Genomic DNA, 17,500 nt, shown 5'->3' with positions numbered 1-17,500 from the left:
AGAGTGGAGGCTGTTATAGTAGCAATGTTCCAACATCTAGTGGAAAGCCTTCCCAGAAGAGTGGAGGCTGTTATAGCAGCAGAGGGGGGGACCAACTCCATATTAATGGCCATGCTTTTGGAATGAGATGTTAGACGACAGGTGTCCACATACTTTAAAATCAGAGTTTTGTAATTTTGATCCAAGCAAAATGAGGGATGAACTCCACTTAAAGAATCATCTTCACTGACAAACAAACATCGACTCAGATTGAAGGTTCCCTCATAAAGATTTCTCAGCTACCTTCCACCTCTCCTACTATGTTCTTCATGTGTGAGAGCAGGTCCTGGGCTCTCTGATGGGTGTTGCTGCTGCTATTCCCCAGACTGTCTGCTTCTTCTGATACCGCCACCACCTGGTGGGAGGACAACATTACATCAGCACACCTGTCATTCATTCTTACCATCAATTCTTGTTGGGATACGCAACTGCATAAAGTCCAATAAGCTGATGTTGGCGTAATGGAGATACAAGTAGATACACATATGTATGTATTTGAACACTTCAAACTGTTATGAATTTAAATAGTAAATATTTATGTGAATAAAGGAAAGGATAATGCACGTTTTTTTTAAAGGAAAATAAGAATAATAAAAGTATAATGACAGAGAAGGTCATTGTCTCTGAATAACTGATTAGATAATGACAGAGATGGTCATTGTCTCTGAATAACTGATTAAATAATGACAGAGATGGTCATTGTCTCTGAATAATTGATTAAATAATGACAGAGATGGTCATTGTCTCTGAATAACTGATTAAATAATGACAGAGATGGTCATTGTCTCTGAATAACTGATTAAATAATGACAGAGATGGTCATTGTCTCTGAATAACTGATTAAATAATGACAGAGATGGTCATTGTCTCTGAATAACTGATTAAATAATGACAGAGATGGTCATTGTCTCTGAATAACTGATTAAATAATGACAGAGAAGGGTGGACAGAGAGATGGTCATTGTCTCTGAATAACTGATTAAATAATGACAGAGAAGGGTGGACAGAGATGGTCATTGTCTCTGAATAACTGATTAGATAATGACAGAGAAGGGTGAACAGAGAGATGCTCGACACAGATCTTCATCACCTTATCTTCCAGGCCAAGGATGTCTGAGTTGATGGTCATGATCTCTCCCTCCAACATGTCCACTCTGTTCCTGTTCTCATCCAGAGTACTGTTGTAGTTCTCTATGGCATTCTGGGAAACAGAGTCAATCTCAGTCAACAGATATTGAACGAGTGTTTTTGAAATAAAATGAAATTGTATTTGTCACGGCCTCCCGTGTGGCGCAGTGGTCCTTGCATCGCAGTGCTAGCTTTGCAGTGCTAGCTTTTTATGTGTGTTACATTGTGTGCATACGTGTGTCTGTGTGTGTGTATTTACAATGTGCGTGTGTGTGTGTACTCACAGAGATATTGTCCATGGATCTGCTGAGGTTGTTTAGCTGAGTCACGGTGATAGAGGAGGCGTTAAGGTTGATCAGCTGATGAGCCACGGAGCCAAAGTTGTCGTTAATTTTGTCCAGATCCTCCAACAGGACAATTACACAGCTGTCACAAGCTGAAAGACATTTAGTCACCTTCATCAGAATACTGGAACAGAACCAAGCTACGGTTTGCCACTCTCCTCTCTCTTTCTCCTCTCTCCTTGACTTTCTCCTTCTCTTTCTCCTCTCCTCTCTCCTTGACTATCTCCTTCAGTTTCTCCTCTCTCCTTGACTATCTCCTTCAGTTTCTCCTCTCTCCTTCTCTTTCTCCTCTCTCCTTCTCTTTCTCCTCTCTCCTTGACTCTCTCCTTCTCTTTCTCCTCTCTCCTTCTCTTTCTCCTCTCTCCTTCTCTTTCTCCTCTCTCCTTGACTCTCTCCTTCTCTTTCTCCTCTCTCCTTCTCTTTCTCCTCTCTCCTTCTCTTTCTCCTCTCTCCTTGACTCTCTCCTCTCTTTCTCCTCTCTCCTTCTCTTTCTCCTCTCTCCTTCTCTTTCTCCTCTCTCCTTCTCTTTCTCCTCTCTCCTGTTTCTCCTCTCTCTTTGACTCTCTCCTTCTCTTTCTCCTCTCTCCTTCTCTTTCTCCTCTCTCCTGTTTCTCCTTTCTCCTTGACTCTCTCCTTCTCTTTCTCCTTTCTCCTTGACTTTCTCCTTCTCTTTCTCCTCTCTCCTTCTCTTTCTCCTCTCTCCTTCTCTTTCTCCTCTCTCCTTGACTCTCTCCTTCTCTTTCTCCTCTCTCCTTCTCTTTCTCCTCTCTCCTTGACTCTCTCCTTCTCTTTCTCCTCTCTCCTTCTCTTTCTCCTCTCTCCTTGACTCTCTCCTTCTCTTTCTCCTCTCTCCTTGACTCTCTCCTTCTCTTTCTCCTCTCTCCTTGACTCTCTCCTCTTTCTCCTCTCTCCTTGACTCTCTCCTCTTTCTCCTCTCTCCTTGACTCTCTCCTCTTTCTCCTCTCTCCTTGACTCTCTCCTTCTCTTTCTCCTCTCTCCTTGACTCTCTTCTTCTCTTTCTCCTCTCTCCTTCTCTATCTCCTCTTTCTCCTCTTTCTCCTCTCTCCTTGACTCTCTCCTTCTCTTTCTCCTCTCTCTTTGACTCTCTCCTTCTCTTTCTCCTCTCTCCTTCTCTTTCTCCTCTCTCCTTGACTCTCTCCTCTTTCTCCTCTCTCCTTGACTCTCTCCTTCTCTTTCTCCTCTCTCTTTGACTCTCTCCTTCTCTTTCTCCTCTCCTTCTCTTTCTCCTCTCTCCTTGACTCTCTCCTCTTTCTCCTCTCTCCTTGACTCTCTCCTTCTCTTTCTCCTCTCTCTTTGACTCTCTCCTTCTCTTTCTCCTCTCTCCTTCTCTTTCTCCTCTCTCCTTGACTCTCTCCTTCTCTTTCTCCTCTCTCTTTGACTCTCTCCTTCTCTTTCTCCTCTCTCCTTGACTCTCTCCTCTTTCTCCTCTCTCCTTGACTCTCTCCTTCTCTTTCTCCTCTCTCTTTGACTCTCTCCTTCTCTTTCTCCTCTCTCCTTCTCTTTCTCCTCTCTCCTTGACTCTCTCCTCTTTCTCCTCTCTCCTTGACTCTCTTTCTCCTCTCTCCTTGACTCTCTCCTCTTTCTCCTCTCTCCTTGACTCTCTCCTTCTCTTTCTCCTCTCTCCTTGACTCTCTCCTCTTTCTCCTCTCTCCTTGACTCTCTCCTCTTTCTCCTCTCTCCTTGACTCTCTCCTTCTCTTTCTCCTCTCTCCTTGACTCTCTCCTTCTCTTTCTCCTCTCTCCTTGACTCTCTCCTTCTCTTTCTCCTCTCTCTTTGACTCTCTCCTTCTCTTTCTCCTCTCTCCTTCTCTTTCTCCTCTCTCCTTCTCTTTCTCCTCTTTCTCCTCTCTCCTTGACTCTCTACTTCTCTTTCTCCTCTCTCTTTGACTCTCTCCTTCTCTTTCTCCTCTCTCCTTCTCTTTCTCCTCTCTCCTTGACTCTCTCCTCTTTCTCCTCTCTCCTTGACTCTCTGCTTCTCTTTCTCCTCTCTCTTTGACTCTCTCCTTCTCTTTCTCCTCTCCTTCTCTTTCTCCTCTCTCCTTGACTCTCTCCTCTTTCTCCTCTCTCCTTGACTCTCTCCTTCTCTTTCTCCTCTCTCTTTGACTCTCTCCTTCTCTTTCTCCTCTCTCCTTCTCTTTCTCCTCTCTCCTTGACTCTCTCCTTCTCTTTCTCCTCTCTCTTTGACTCTCTCCTTCTCTTTCTCCTCTCTCCTTCTCTTTCTCCTCTCTCCTTGACTCTCTCCTCTTTCTCCTCTCTCCTTGACTCTCTCCTTCTCTTTCTCCTCTCTCTTTGACTCTCTCCTTCTCTTTCTCCTCTCTCCTTCTCTTTCTCCTCTCTCCTTGACTCTCTCCTCTTTCTCCTCTCTCCTTGACTCTCTTTCTCCTCTCTCCTTGACTCTCTCCTCTTTCTCCTCTCTCCTTCTCTTTCTCCTCTCTCCTTGACTCTCTCCTCTTTCTCCTCTCTCCTTGACTCTCTCCTCTTTCTCCTCTCTCCTTGACTCTCTCCTTCTCTTTCTCCTCTCTCCTTGACTCTCTCCTTCTCTTTCTCCTCTCTCTTTGACTCTCTCCTTCTCTTTCTCCTCTCTCCTTCTCTTTCTCCTCTCTCCTTGACTCTCTCCTCTTTCTCCTCTCTCCTTGACTCTCTCCTTCTCTTTCTCCTCTCTCCTTGACTCTCTCCTTCTCTTTCTCCTCTCTCCTTCTCTTTCTCCTCTCTCCTTGACTCTCTCCTTCTCTTTCTCCTCTCTCCTTCTCTTTCTCCTCTCTCCTTGACTCTCTCCTTCTCTTTCTCCTCTCTCCTTGACTCTCTTCTTCTCTTTCTCCTCTCTCCTTGACTCTCTCTTTCTCCCCTCCATCCTCTTCCCCCTCTCCCTTTCCTCGCTTCTCCTTCCCCCAACCTCCTCCAGCCCATCTCTCTCCCTCCCTCTGTCCATCTCTCTCCCTCCCCTGTCCATCTCTCCCTCCCCCTGTCCATCTCTCCCTCCCCTTGTCCATCTCTCCCTCCCCTTGTCCATCTCTCCCTCCCCTGTCCATCTCTCCTCCCCTGACCATCTCTCCCTCCCAATCTCTCCCTCCCCCTGCCCATCTCTCCCTCCCCCTGTCCATCTCTCCCCCTCCCCTGTCCATCTCTCCCTCCCCCTGTCCATCTCTCCCTCCCCCTGTCCATCTCTCCCTCCCCTTGTCCATATCTCCCTCCCCCTGTCCATCTCTCCCTCCCCCTGTCCATCTCTCCCTCCCCTGTCCATCTCTCCCTCCCCCTGTCCATCTCTCCCTCCCCTGTCCATCTCTCCCTCCCCTGTCCATCTCTCCCTCCCCTGTCCATCTCTCCCTCCCTGTCCATCTCTCCCTCCCCTGTTCATCTCTCCCTCCCCCTGTCCATCTCTCCCTCCCCTGTCCATCTCTCCCTCCCCTGTCCATCTCTCCCTCCCCTGTCCATCTCCCCCTCCCTGTCCATCTCTCCCTCCCTGTCCATCTCTCCCTCCCCTGTCCATCTCTCGACTCCCCCGGTCCATCTCTCCCTCCCCATGTTCATCTCTCCCTCCACCTGCCCATCTCTCCCTCCCCTGTCCATCTCTCCCTCCCTTGTCCATCTCTCCCTCCCCCTGACCATCTCTCCCTCCCAATCTCTCCCTCCCCCCCTGCCCATATCTCCCTCCCCCTGTCCATCTCTCCCCCTCCCCTGTCCATCTCTCCCTCCCCCTGTCCATCTCTCCCTCCCCCTGTCCATCTCTCCCCCTGCCCATCTCTCCCTCCCCTTGTCCATCTCTCCCTCCCCTGTCCATCTCTCCCTCCCCCTGTCCATCTCTCCCTCCCCCTGTCCATCTCTCCCTCCCCCCTGTCCATCTCTCCCTCCCTTGTCCATCTCTCCCTCCCCTTGTCCATCTCTCCCCTCCCCTGTCCATCTCTCCCCCTCCCCTGTCCATCTCCCTCCCTCCCCCTGTCCATCTCTCCCCTCCCTGTCCATCTCTCTCCCTCCCCCTGTCCATCTCTCCCTCCCCCTGTCCATCTCTCCCTCCCCCTGTCCATCTCTCCCTCCCCTTGTCCATCTCTCCCTCCCCTTGTCCATCTCTCCCTCCCCTTGTCCATCTCTCCCTCCCCTGTCCATCTCTCTCCCTCCCCTGTCCATCTCTCTCCCTCCCCTTGTCCATCTCTCCCTCCCCTGTCCATCTCTCCCTGTCTCCATCTCCTTCTCCCCTTGTCCATCTCTCCCTCCCCTGTCCATCTCTCCCTGTCTCCATCTCCTTCTCCCCTTGTCCATCTCTCCCTCCCCCTGTCCATCTCTCCCCCTCCCCTGTCCATCTCTCTCCCTCCCCCTGTCCATCTCTCCCTCCCCCTGTCCATCTCTCCCTCCCCTTGTCCATCTCTCCCTCCCCTTGTCCATCTCTCCCTCCCCTTGTCCATCTCTCCCTACCCTGTCCATCTCTCTCCCTCCCCTGTCCATCTCTTTCTCCCTCCCCTTGTCCATCTCTCCCTCCCCTGTCCATCTCTCCCTGTCTCCATCTCCTTCTCCCCTTGTCCATCTCTCCCTGTCTCCATCTCCTTCTCCCCCTGTCCATCTCTCCCTCCCCTTGTCCATCTCTCCCTTCCCTGTCCATCTCTCTCCCTCCCCTGTCCATCTCTCTCCCTCCCCTTGTCCATCTCTCCCTCCCCTGTCCATCTCTCCCTGTCTCCATCTCCTTCTCCCCTTGTCCATCTCTCCCTGTCTCCATCTCCTTCTCCCCCTGTCCATCTCTCCCTCCCCTTGTCCATCTCTCCCTCCCCTGTCCATCTCTCTCCCTCCCCTGTCAATCTCTCTCCCTCCCCTTGTCCATCTCTCCCTCCCCTGTCCATCTCTCCCTGTCTCCATCTCCTTCTCCCCCTGTCCATCTCTCCCTCCCCTTGTCCATCTCTCCCTCCCCTGTCCATCTCTCCCTCCCCTGTCCATCTCTCCCTCCCCTGTCCATCTCTCCCTCCCCTGTCCATCTCTCCCTCCCCTGTCCATCTCTCCCTCCCCTGTCCATCTCTCTCCCCCTGTCCATCTCTCCCTGTCTCCATCTCCTTCTCCCCCTGTCCATCTCTCCCTCCCCTGTCCATCTCTCTCCCCCTGTCCATCTCTCCCCCTGTCCATCTCTCTCTCCCCCTGTCCATCTCTCTCTCCCCCTGTCCATCTCTCCCCCCTGTCCATCTCTCCCCCTCTCAAATAAAATCAAAGTAAAACAGTGTCAATCCAGCAGCACATATGAATTCATTAACAGACACATTACTTACGTTGGCAGGTCATGTCATGTCCGTGTTGTACAGGAACACTGTATCTATGGGAACAGCTGTCACACTGTTTGCCTGTTAGGCCGTCTCCACAGCGACACTCCCCTGTCCGAGGGTCACAGCGCCCATGCTTACACTCACACTCTGAAGAGAATGGAAGACACACACACACACACACACACACACACACACACACACACACACACACACACACACACACACACACACACACACACACACACACACACACACACACACACACACACACACACACACACACACACACACACAGTGTCCAGCTCAGTCCACATCTTGCATATATATACTCCAGCTTGTACATTATACAGTACACTCTACAGTACACTCTGCAGTACACTATACAGTACACTCTACAGTACATTCTACAGTACATTCTACAGTACACTCTACAGTACACTCTACAGTACACTCTGCAGTACACTATACAGTACACTATACAGTACACTCTACAGTACATTCTACAGTACATTATACAGTACACTATACAATACACTATACAGTACACTATACAGTACATTATACAGTACACTATACAGTACACTCTACAGTACACTATACAGTACATTATACAGTACACTCTACAGTACACTCTACAGTACACTCTTAGAGAAAAACGTGCTCTAGAACCTAAAAGGGATATTCAGCTCTCTCCATGGGAGTACCCTTTGAAGAACCCTTTTGGGTTCCTGGTAGAACCATTTTGGGTTCAAAGTAAAACCATTTACACAGAGGGTTCTGCCTGGAACCAAAAGGGTTCTACCTTGAACCAAACAGAGTTCTACCTTGAACCAAAAAGGGTTCTATCTGGAACCAAAAAGAGTTCTATCTTGAACCAAAAAGGGTTCTATATAGAATCCGAAAGGGTTCTACTTGGAACCAAAAAGGCTTCTATCTAGAATCCAAAAGGGTTCTATATAGAATCCAAAAGGGTTCTCCTATGGGGACAGCCGAAGAACCCTTTTGGAACCCTTTGTTCTAAGAACGTAGGAGGAGGATGGAGGTATAACTCACTCTTGCAGCCCTCCGGACTGTAGTCCCAGTACCCAGGGGCACACTGGCGACAATTAGGTCCATTGACCCCTGGCTGGCAGGCACACGAACCGTTCCTGGGGTCACACGGTTGGACCAGCGCCGCGGCCGCGTCACAGTCACACCGACGACACCCGGAGCACGACTCATAGCCAAACGCGCCGTCCTGAAACACAACACATTATTGACACAGCTCGGTAATGAGGATATCATAACTAACAATGACAATAAGCTTTGCCAGAGACAAGCAACCAAGGATCAATGATGTATTAAGGATTATATAAGTTGGTTATGAGTTAGTCTCTGCCAATATTTGTTTGGTTCCGAGTTCCCGAGATGAGTTAAGAGGAATTATTGTCATAATGTACATGAATATGAATAAGAGAAATAAACAGAGGACAAACCTCACAACAGTTGCATTGGGAACCGGTCACACCAGGTTTACACTGGCACTGTCCTGTGTGAGGGTCACATGACGCCGTGCCACATGGGGAGCAGTTGCATCCTGGGTAAATAAGACAGGGGTTATTACGTATTGCAGTTTTTCTCAATTGCTAAAACATAATTTCTGAAACCTTGCTCCATTTCCTGAAAACATGAAACACAAAACCTCATCTTCAAGCAGTATTTACATGACCTCTGACTCCTCTCGCCAAAATGAAACAGTCGCCTCAAAATAGTTTTACCTGTGTTCAAAATCAAACAAAGTGATCAAAATGATATTCACTCTCAAGCAGTCAGTGAACAATACACCGAAACATAGAAAACACATTGTTCAACACATACAATTCTCAGGGAGAAGTACATTTTTAATTTTTAAAAAAAATTCACATTTTTCCCTCATTGTCCTTTGATGAATAAAAACATGTTCTATCATAGTGGCTCAAAATTGATCAGAAATTACTCCTCTGATTTGCTCTTTGTTCTGTTTTTTGTTCCTCCTCCTTGTACCCCTATTTTTACAGTACTGTACCCTGCATCTCACAAACGTGTCCTTTGTCTCTGTGATACTGTAATTCTTGTTCTTTGTTGACATGAACCTGCAACCAGTCAAAATCTATTGAGCAGTCAGTACTGTTAATAAATGGAAAGCACAATGTTCAGGGCCATACAAGTCATCCATTGTACAGTATACAGCCTACAATGCACTGTACTACAGTATCCATTCTCAGACCTTCTCCTTCCCACCTTCAGCAACCTGTTTGCTCTCTGAACTGGCTTATATTGGTTGTGTCGCATCATTTGAAACAGGTTAAATCAATGTTGAGTGGTTGTGTTCAGTCAATGACATATGGTCTCTATTTGTATTTGATTGTTGCCACTTGTGTTTACCAGTATGGAGGACATGGGCATTAGAGTGCAGAATGTGTTTAGAGAATGAGAATGTGTTTCAGAGAATGAGAATGTGTTTCAGAGAATGAGAATGTGTTTAGAGAATGAGAATGTGTTTCAGAGAATGAGAATGTGTTTAGAGAATGAGAATGTGTTTCAGAGAATGAGAATGTGTTTAGAGAATGAGAATGTGTTTCAGAGAATGAGAATGTGTTTAGAGAATGAGAATGTGTTTCAGAGAATGAGAATGTGTTTAGAGAATGAGAATGTGTTTAGAGAATGAGAATGTGTTTAGAGAATGAGAATGTGTTTCAGAGAATGAGAATGTGTTTAGAGAATGAGAATGTGTTTCAGAGAATGAGAATGTGTTTAGAGAATGAGAATGTGTTTCAGAGAATGAGAATGTGTTTAGAGAATGAGAATGTGTTTAGAGAATGAGAATGTGTTTCAGAGAATGAGAATGTGTTTCAGAGAATGAGAATGTGTTTAGAGAATGAGAATGTGTTTAGAGAATGAGAAGGTGTTTCAGAGAATGAGAATGTGTTTAGAGAATGAGAATGTGTTTCAGAGAATGAGAATGTGTTTCAGAGAATGAGAATGTGTTTAGAGAATGAGAATGTGTTTCAGAGAATGAGAATGTGTTTCAGAGAATGAGAATGTGTTTAGAGAATGAGAATGTGTTTCAGAGAATGAGAATGTGTTTCAGAGAATGAGAATGTGTTTAGAGAATGAGAATGTGTTTCAGAGAATGAGAATGTGTTTAGAGAATGAGAATGTGTTTAGAGAATGAGAATGTGTTTCAGAGAATGAGAATGTGTTTCAGAGAATGAGAATGTGTTTAGAGAATGAGAATGTGTTTAGAGAATGAGAAGGTGTTTCAGAGAATGAGAATGTGTTTAGAGAATGAGAATGTGTTTCAGAGAATGAGAATGTGTTTCAGAGAATGAGAATGTGTTTAGAGAATGAGAATGTGTTTCAGAGAATGAGAATGTGTTTCAGAGAATGAGAATGTGTTTAGAGAATGAGAATGTGTTTAGAGAATGAGAATGTGTTTCAGAGAATGAGAATGTGTTTCAGAGAATGAGAATGTGTTTAGAGAATGAGAATGTGTTTCAGAGAATGAGAATGTGTTTAGAGAATGAGAATGTGTTTCAGAGAATGAGAATGTGTTTAGAGAATGAGAATGTGTTTCAGAGAATGAGAATGTGTTTAGAGAATGAGAATGTGTATTAGAGTGCAGAATGTGTTTAGAGAATGAGAATGTGTTTAGAGAATGAGAATGTGTTTAGAGAATGAGAAGGTGTTTCAGAGAATGAGAATGTGTTTAGAGAATGAGAATGTGTTTCAGAGAATGAGAATGTGTATTAGAGTGCAGAATGTGTTTAGAGAATGAGAATGTGTTTCAGAGAATGAGAATGTGTTTAGAGAATGAGAATGTGTTTAGAGAATGAGAATGTGTATTAGAGTGCAGAATGTGTTTAGAGAATGAGAATGTGTTTCAGAGAATGAGAATGTGTTTAGAGAATGAGAATGTGTTTTGAGAATGAGAATGTGTTTCAGAGAATGAGAATGTGTTTAGAGAATGAGAATGTGTTTAGAGAATGAGAATGTGTTTAGAGAATGAGAATGTGTTTTGAGAATGAGAATGTGTTTCAGAGAATGAGAATGTGTTTAGAGAATGAGAATGTGTTTAGAGAATGAGAAGGTGTTTCAGAGAATGAGAATGTGTTTAGAGAATGAGAATGTGTTTCAGAGAATGAGAATGTGTTTTGAGAATGAGAATGTGTTTCAGAGAATGAGAATGTGTTTCAGAGAATGAGAATGTGTTTCAGAGAATGAGAATGTGTTTCAGAGAATGAGAATGTGTTTAGAGAATGAGAACGTGTTTAGAGAATGAGAATGTGTTTAGAGAATGAGAAGGTGTTTCAGAGAATGAGAATGTGTTTTGAGAATGAGAATGTGTTTCAGAGAATGAGAATGTGTTTCAGAGAATGAGAATGTGTTTCAGAGAATGAGAATGTGTTTCAGAGAATGAGAATGTGTTTCAGATAATGAGAATGTTTTTAGAGAATGAGAATGTGTTTCAGAGAATGAGAATGTGTTTAGAGAATGAGAATGTGTTTCAGAGAATGAGAATGTGTTTCAGAGAATGAGAATGTGTTTTGAGAATGAGAATGTGTTTCAGAGAATGAGAATGTGTTTTGAGAATGAGAATGTGTTTAGAGAATGAGAATGTGCATTAGAGTGCAGAATGTGTTTAGAGAATGAGAATGTGTTTAGAGAATGAGAATGTGTTTCAGAGAATGAGAATGTGTTTCAGAGAATGAGAATGTGTTTAGAGAATGAGAAGGTGTTTCAGAGAATGAGAATGTGTTTAGAGAATGAGAATGTGTTTAGAGAATGAGAATGTGTATTAGAGTGCAGAATGTATTTAGAGAATGAGAATGTGTTTAGAGAATGAGAATGTGTTTAGAGAATGAGAATGTGTTTAGAGAATGAGAATGTGTTTAGAGAATGAGAATGTGTTTAGAGAATGAGAATGTGTTTAGAGAATGAGAATGTGTTTAGAGAATGAGAATGTGTTTAGAGAATGAGAATGTGTTTCAGAGAATGAGAATGTGTTTCAGAGTTTTGCTGAAAAGTCTAAGTGAGATCTGAAAATGGTGTTTTACCATGTGAAATGGTTGAAGGTATAGATAACAGACTGCATCATTAGCTAAATGAGTTCAGGCAACTGAGAACTTTGTTCAGCCAATGGGGTTTTAGTGTTTTTTAGCAACTGAGAACTTTGTTCAGCCAATGGGGTTTTAGTGTTTTTTAGCAACTGAGAACTTTGTTCAGCCAATGGGGTTTTAGTGTTTTAGCAACTGAGAACTTTGTTCAGCCAATGGGGTTTTAGTGTTTTTTAGCAACTGAGAACTTTGTTCAGCCAATGGGGTTTTAGTGTTTTAGCAACTGAGAACTTTGTTCAGCCAATGGGGTTTTAGTGTTTTTTAGCAATTGAGAAAAAGTGTAACTTCAGCAACAGGAAGTCATGCACAGACAGATGTGGAATCACTAAACACTGCAACAACTACACAGTACACACTTCACACAGAGAACCAGATCTATTATAGAAGTTAAGAGGTTAAGACCTTGTGAAAACAGAACTAGTCTTTGAGACTTCCTGAATTAAAGAGAAAGATATTTAGTGCAGAGGGGAGAGGCTATGTAAACTGGGATTAGCCTAGAGCGTGTGTGTGTGTGTGTGTGCGCACGAGAGAGAGAGAGAGAGAGAGAGAGAGAGAGAGAGAGAGAGAGAGAGAGAGAGAGAGAGAGAGAGAGAGAGAGAGAGAGAGAGAGCTTGAGAGCTAGAGAGAGAGAGAGAAAGAGAGAGCTAGAGAGATAGAGAGAGAGAGACAGAGCTAGAGAGAGAGAGAGAGATAGTAGAGAGAAAGAGAGAGAGAGAGAGAGAGAGAGAGAGAGAGAGAGAGAGAGAGAGAGAGAGACAGAGAGAGAGAGAGAGAGAGAGACAGAGCTAGAGAGAGAGAGAGACAGAGCTAGAGAGAGAGAGAGACAGAGCTAGAGAGAGAGAGAGAGAGAGAGTTGAAGCGAGTGTGCATTGTCAGATCAGGCCTTTTGGTCTTACTGGTGCAGTTCTTGGCAGTGACGGCGTCACCGTGGAAACCGGGGGCACAGATCTCGCAGTGCGTCCCGGCGGTGTTGTGCATGCAGCTGTGACACTCGCCCGTCAGCCCGTCACAGTCGCTGAACAGCATGTTGGGGTCCGTGTTGTCATGGCAATGGCATGGCTGGCACGTGCTGCCAATCACCATGGGGTTGCCGTAGAAACCGGGAGCACACCTGGGAGAGGGAGGAGACAGGAGAAAAAGGAGGACGAGACAGAAATGGGTACAAAGTGTATTTGTAACAGTTTTAAAATTATTTCAGTCGATATATATATATTTTTTTTAAACAGCCTTTTTCTTCCTAAAACTGCTCTCTTCACTTCCAGTTTAATTTGGGGCAACACATCACACATCACAGCCATGTCATAATAATACAACTGTATGATATATGGCGTGTATCAACATGGTATGTAAGTACTGACCTTGCACACTGGGGCCCAGCGTAGCCAGGCATACAGAGACACAGCATCCTGTTGGGTTTCTCTACACAGCCCACTGCAAAACTACACAGGAGAGAGAGAGAGAGAGAGAGAGAGAGAGAGAGAGAGAGAGAGAGAGAGAGAGAGAGAGAGACAGAGACAGAGAGAGACAGAGAGAGAGAGAGACAGAGACAGAGACAGAGAGAGAGAGAGAGAGAGAGAGAGAGAGAGAGAGAGAGAGAGAGAGAGAGAGAGAGAGAGACAGAGAGAGACAGAGAGAGACAGAGAGAGACAGAGAGAGACAGAGAGAGACAGAGACAGAGACAGAGACAGAGACAGAGACAGAGACAGAGACAGAGAGAGAGAGAGAGACAGAGAGAGAGAGAGAGAGAGAGAGAGAGAGAGAGAGAGAGAGAGAGAGAGAGAGAGAGACAGAGAGAGAGACAGAGAGAGAGAGAGAGAGAGAGAGAGAGAGAGAGAGAGAGAGAGAGAGAGAGAGAGAGAGAGAGAGAGAGAGAGAGAGAGAGAGAGAGAGAGAGAGAGAGAGAGAGAGAAGAGAGAGAGACAGAGAGAGAGAGAGAGAGAGAGACAGAGAGAGAGAGAGACAGAGAGAGAGAGAGAGAGAGAGAGAGAGAGAGAGAGAGACAGAGAGAGAGAGAGACAGAGAGAGAGAGAGAGAGAGAGATTAAGTCGGACGTTGTCGTCAGCAAAACAAACGTACCGTTTCTACAATATGTGAAAGCTGAGCAAATGAAAGGGGAATGAAAGAGGAGATGCTACTGACTTGTTGGAGGCCACTTGTAGAGGACAGGGGCAGGTGTCACAGGACTGGGCGTGTCCATCCAGAGAGTGGTTACCAAGGAAACCACCCTGACACTTTTCACAGTGGTCTCCAGCCCTGTTGTGTTGACAGTTCTAAGAGCAACAACAACAACAACAACAACAACATGATAAAGGGTAAAGAATGGTAAATATTAAGGCCAGGCACCACACCCTCACAAGGCCATTTTACCCCCCTCCGTATTTAAATCACAAATCAATGTTTACCAGTTGACTTGTAGACACAAGTATAAAACCTTTTTCTTTATTAAAATGTCTCTGAAATAGTTTTTATTAAGATATGCAAATGAGTTAAATCCAAAAGGAATCTGGATGAAGTCAGACTAACTATTTAGTTTCTATTTTGTTAAGGCAAATTGTGGACAAATCCTTTTTTTTTTCATTTTTATAATCTGTTTAATACAAAATAAATGTATATAAAATGCCTTTTTTTGGGGGGGAATTATTATAATAAAAATATATATATAATCTAGAATAATATTTATACAACATATGAAAAATTGCCTCGGGTCAAGTCTGGTGAATATATCGAAGGGTAAACACAGCCACTGTGGTGCTTCTGAAGCTGAGGCAAATGAGTTGGCGTGTGGGAGGAGTCTGACTTTCAGGAAATGGCAGTTATAGACAAGTACATTTAAATTAGACTACCAAACACCATCTCTTCAAAGTAAGTTACTAAATATACACTACATAGACAGACCAGGTGAATCCAGGTGAAAGATATGATCTCTTATTGATGTCACCTGTTAAATCCACTTCAATCAGTGTAGAGATGAAGGGGAGGAGACGGGTTAAAGAAGGAGTTTTGAAGTGCCTTGGAAAGGGGTTATGGTAGGTTGGTATCAGGTGAACCGGTTTGTCTAAAGAACTACACTGCTGCTGGGTTTTCACCCTCAACAGTTTCCTGTGTGTATCAACAATGGTCCACCACCCAAAAGGACATCCAGCCAACTGGACACAACTGTGGGAAGCATCGGAGTCAACATGGGACAACTGTGGGAAGCATTGGAGTCAACATGGGAGTCAACATGGGAGTCAACATGGGACAACTGTGGGAAGCATTGGAGTCAACATGGGAGTCAACATGGGACAACTGTGGGAAGCATTGGAGTCAACATGGGAGTCAACATGGGAGTCAACATGGGAGTCAACATGGGAGTCAACATGTTGTAGTTAGCAGTAGTTAAATGTCATTGTATTTAGCAGTAGTTAAATGTAGTTGTAGTTAAATGTAGTTGTAGTTAGCAGTAGTTAAATGTAGTTGTAGTTAGCAGTAGTTAAATGTTGTTGTAGTTAAATGTAGTTGTAGTTAGCAGTAGTTAAATGTAGTTGTAGTTAGCAGTAGTTAAATGTTGTTGTAGTTAAATGTAGTTGTAGTTAGCAGTAGTTAAATGTAGTTGTAGTTAGCAGTAGTTAAATGTAGTTGTAGTTAGCAGTAGTTAAATGTAGTTGTAGTTAAATGTTGTTGTAGTTAGCAGTAGTTAAATGTAGTTGTAGTTAAATGTAGTTGTAGTTAGCAGTAGTTAAATGTAGTTAAATGTAGTTGTAGTTAGCAGTAGTTAAATGTCATTGTAGTTAGCAGTAGTTAAATGTAGTTAAATGTTGTTGTAGTTAAATGTAGTTGTAGTTAAATGTAGTTGTAGTTAGCAGTAGTTAAATGTAGTTAAATGTAGTTGTAGTTAGCAGTAGTTAAATGTCATTGTAGTTAGCAGTAGTTAAATGTAGTTAAATGTAGTTGTAGTTAAATGTAGTTAAATGTAGTTGTAGTTAGCAGTAGTTAAATGTAGTTAAATGTTGTTGTAGTTAGCAGTAGTTAAATGTAGTTGTAGTTAAATGTAGTTGTAGTTAGCAGTAGTTAAATGTCATTGTATTTAGCAGTAGTTAAATGTAGTTAAATGTAGTTGTAGTTAGCAGTAGTTAAATGTAGTTGTAGTTAAATGTTGTTGTAGTTAGCAGTAGTTAAATGTAGTTGTAGTTAAATGTTGTTGTAGTTAGCAGTAGTTAAATGTAGTTAAATGTAGTTGTAGTTAAATGTAGTTGTAGTTAGCAGTAGTTAAATGTAGTTGTAGTTAAATGTTGTTGTAGTTAGCAGTAGTTAAATGTTGTTGTAGTTAGCAGTAGTTAAATGTAGTTGTAGTTAAATGTAGTTGTAGTTAGCAGTAGTTAAATGTAGTTGTAGTTAAATGTTGTTGTAGTTAGCAGTAGTTAAATGTAGTTAAATGTAGCTGTAGTTAAATGTAGTTGTAGTTAGCAGTAGTTAAATGTAGTTGTAGTTAGCAGTAGTTAAATGTAGTTGTAGTTAGCAGTAGTTAAATGTAGTTGTAGTTAGCAGTAGTTAAATGTAGTTGTAGTTAGCAGTAGTTAGCAGTAGTTAAATGTAGTTGTAGTTAGCAGTAGTTAGCAGTAGTTAAATGTTGTTGTAGTTAGCAGTAGTTAGATGTAGTTGTAGTTAGCAGTAGTTAAATGTAGTTGTAGTTAGCAGTTAGTTTAAATGTAGTTGTAGTTGTAGTTAAATGTAGTTGTAGTTAGCAGTAGTTAAATGTAGTTGTAGTTAGCAGTAGTTAAATGTAGTTGTAGTTAGCAGTAGTTAAATGTAGTTGTAGTTAGCAGTAGTTAAATGTAGTTGTAGTTAGCAGTAGTTAAATGTAGTTGTAGTTAGCAGTAGTTAAATGTAGTTGTAGTTAGCAGTAGTTAAATGTAGTTGTAGTTAGCAGTAGTTAAATGTAGTTGTAGTTAGCAGTAGTTAAATGTAGTTGTAGTTAGCAGTAGTTAAATGTAGTTGTAGTTAGCAGTAGTTAAATGTAGTTGTAGTTAGCAGTAGTTAAATGTAGTTGTAGTTAGCAGTAGTTAAATGTAGTTGTAGTTAGCAGTAGTTAAATGTAGTTGTAGTTAAATGCAGTAGTTAGCAGTAGTTAAATGTAGTTGTAGTTAGCAGTAGTTAGCAGTTTAAATGTAGTTGTAGTTAGCAGTAGTTAAATGTTGTTGTAGTTAGCAGTAGTTAAATGTAGTTGTAGTTAGCAGTAGTTAAATGTAGTTGTAGTTAGCAGTAGTTAAATGTAGTTGTAGTTAGCAGTAGTTAAATGTAGTTGTAGTTAGCAGTAGTTAAATGTAGTTGTAGTTAAAGTTAAATGTAGTTGTAGTTAGCAGTAGTTAAATGTAGTTGTAGTTAGCAGTAGTTAAATGTAGTTGTAGTTAGCAGTAGTTAAATGTAGTTGTAGTTAGCAGTAGTTAAATGTAGTTGTAGTTAGCAGTAGTTAAATGTAGTTGTAGTTAGCAGTAGTTAAATGTAGTTGTAGTTAGCAGTAGTTAGCAGTAGTTAAATGTAGTTGTAGTTAGCAGTAGTTAGCAGTAGTTAAATGTTGTTGTAGTTAGCAGTAGTTAGATGTTGTTGTAGTTAGCAGT

The 17,500-nt window shown here is 43.0% G+C and overlaps 1 protein-coding gene across 1 annotated transcript in view; it reads right to left on the bottom strand.

Moving 5' to 3' along the window:
- The window catches only part of LOC124045396 (laminin subunit alpha-5-like), a 255,140-nt gene that overhangs the window by 53,186 nt on the left and 184,454 nt on the right, over positions 1-17,500 (bottom strand). Inside the window, 9 exon segments of the mRNA XM_046364693.1 lie at positions 283-394; positions 1,130-1,240; positions 1,452-1,603; positions 6,775-6,915; positions 7,822-8,005; positions 8,244-8,344; positions 12,800-13,014; positions 13,262-13,342; positions 14,043-14,173. Of these exon segments, the coding sequence (XP_046220649.1) occupies positions 283-394; positions 1,130-1,240; positions 1,452-1,603; positions 6,775-6,915; positions 7,822-8,005; positions 8,244-8,344; positions 12,800-13,014; positions 13,262-13,342; positions 14,043-14,173 (1,228 nt within the window).

The sequence above is a fragment of the Oncorhynchus gorbuscha genome, linkage group LG10 (assembly GCF_021184085.1).
Source record: "Oncorhynchus gorbuscha isolate QuinsamMale2020 ecotype Even-year linkage group LG10, OgorEven_v1.0, whole genome shotgun sequence".
Lineage (NCBI taxonomy): Eukaryota > Metazoa > Chordata > Actinopteri > Salmoniformes > Salmonidae > Oncorhynchus > Oncorhynchus gorbuscha.
The sequence above is the reverse complement of the archived record's forward strand: the minus strand, read 5'-3'. Positions and strand labels throughout refer to the sequence as shown.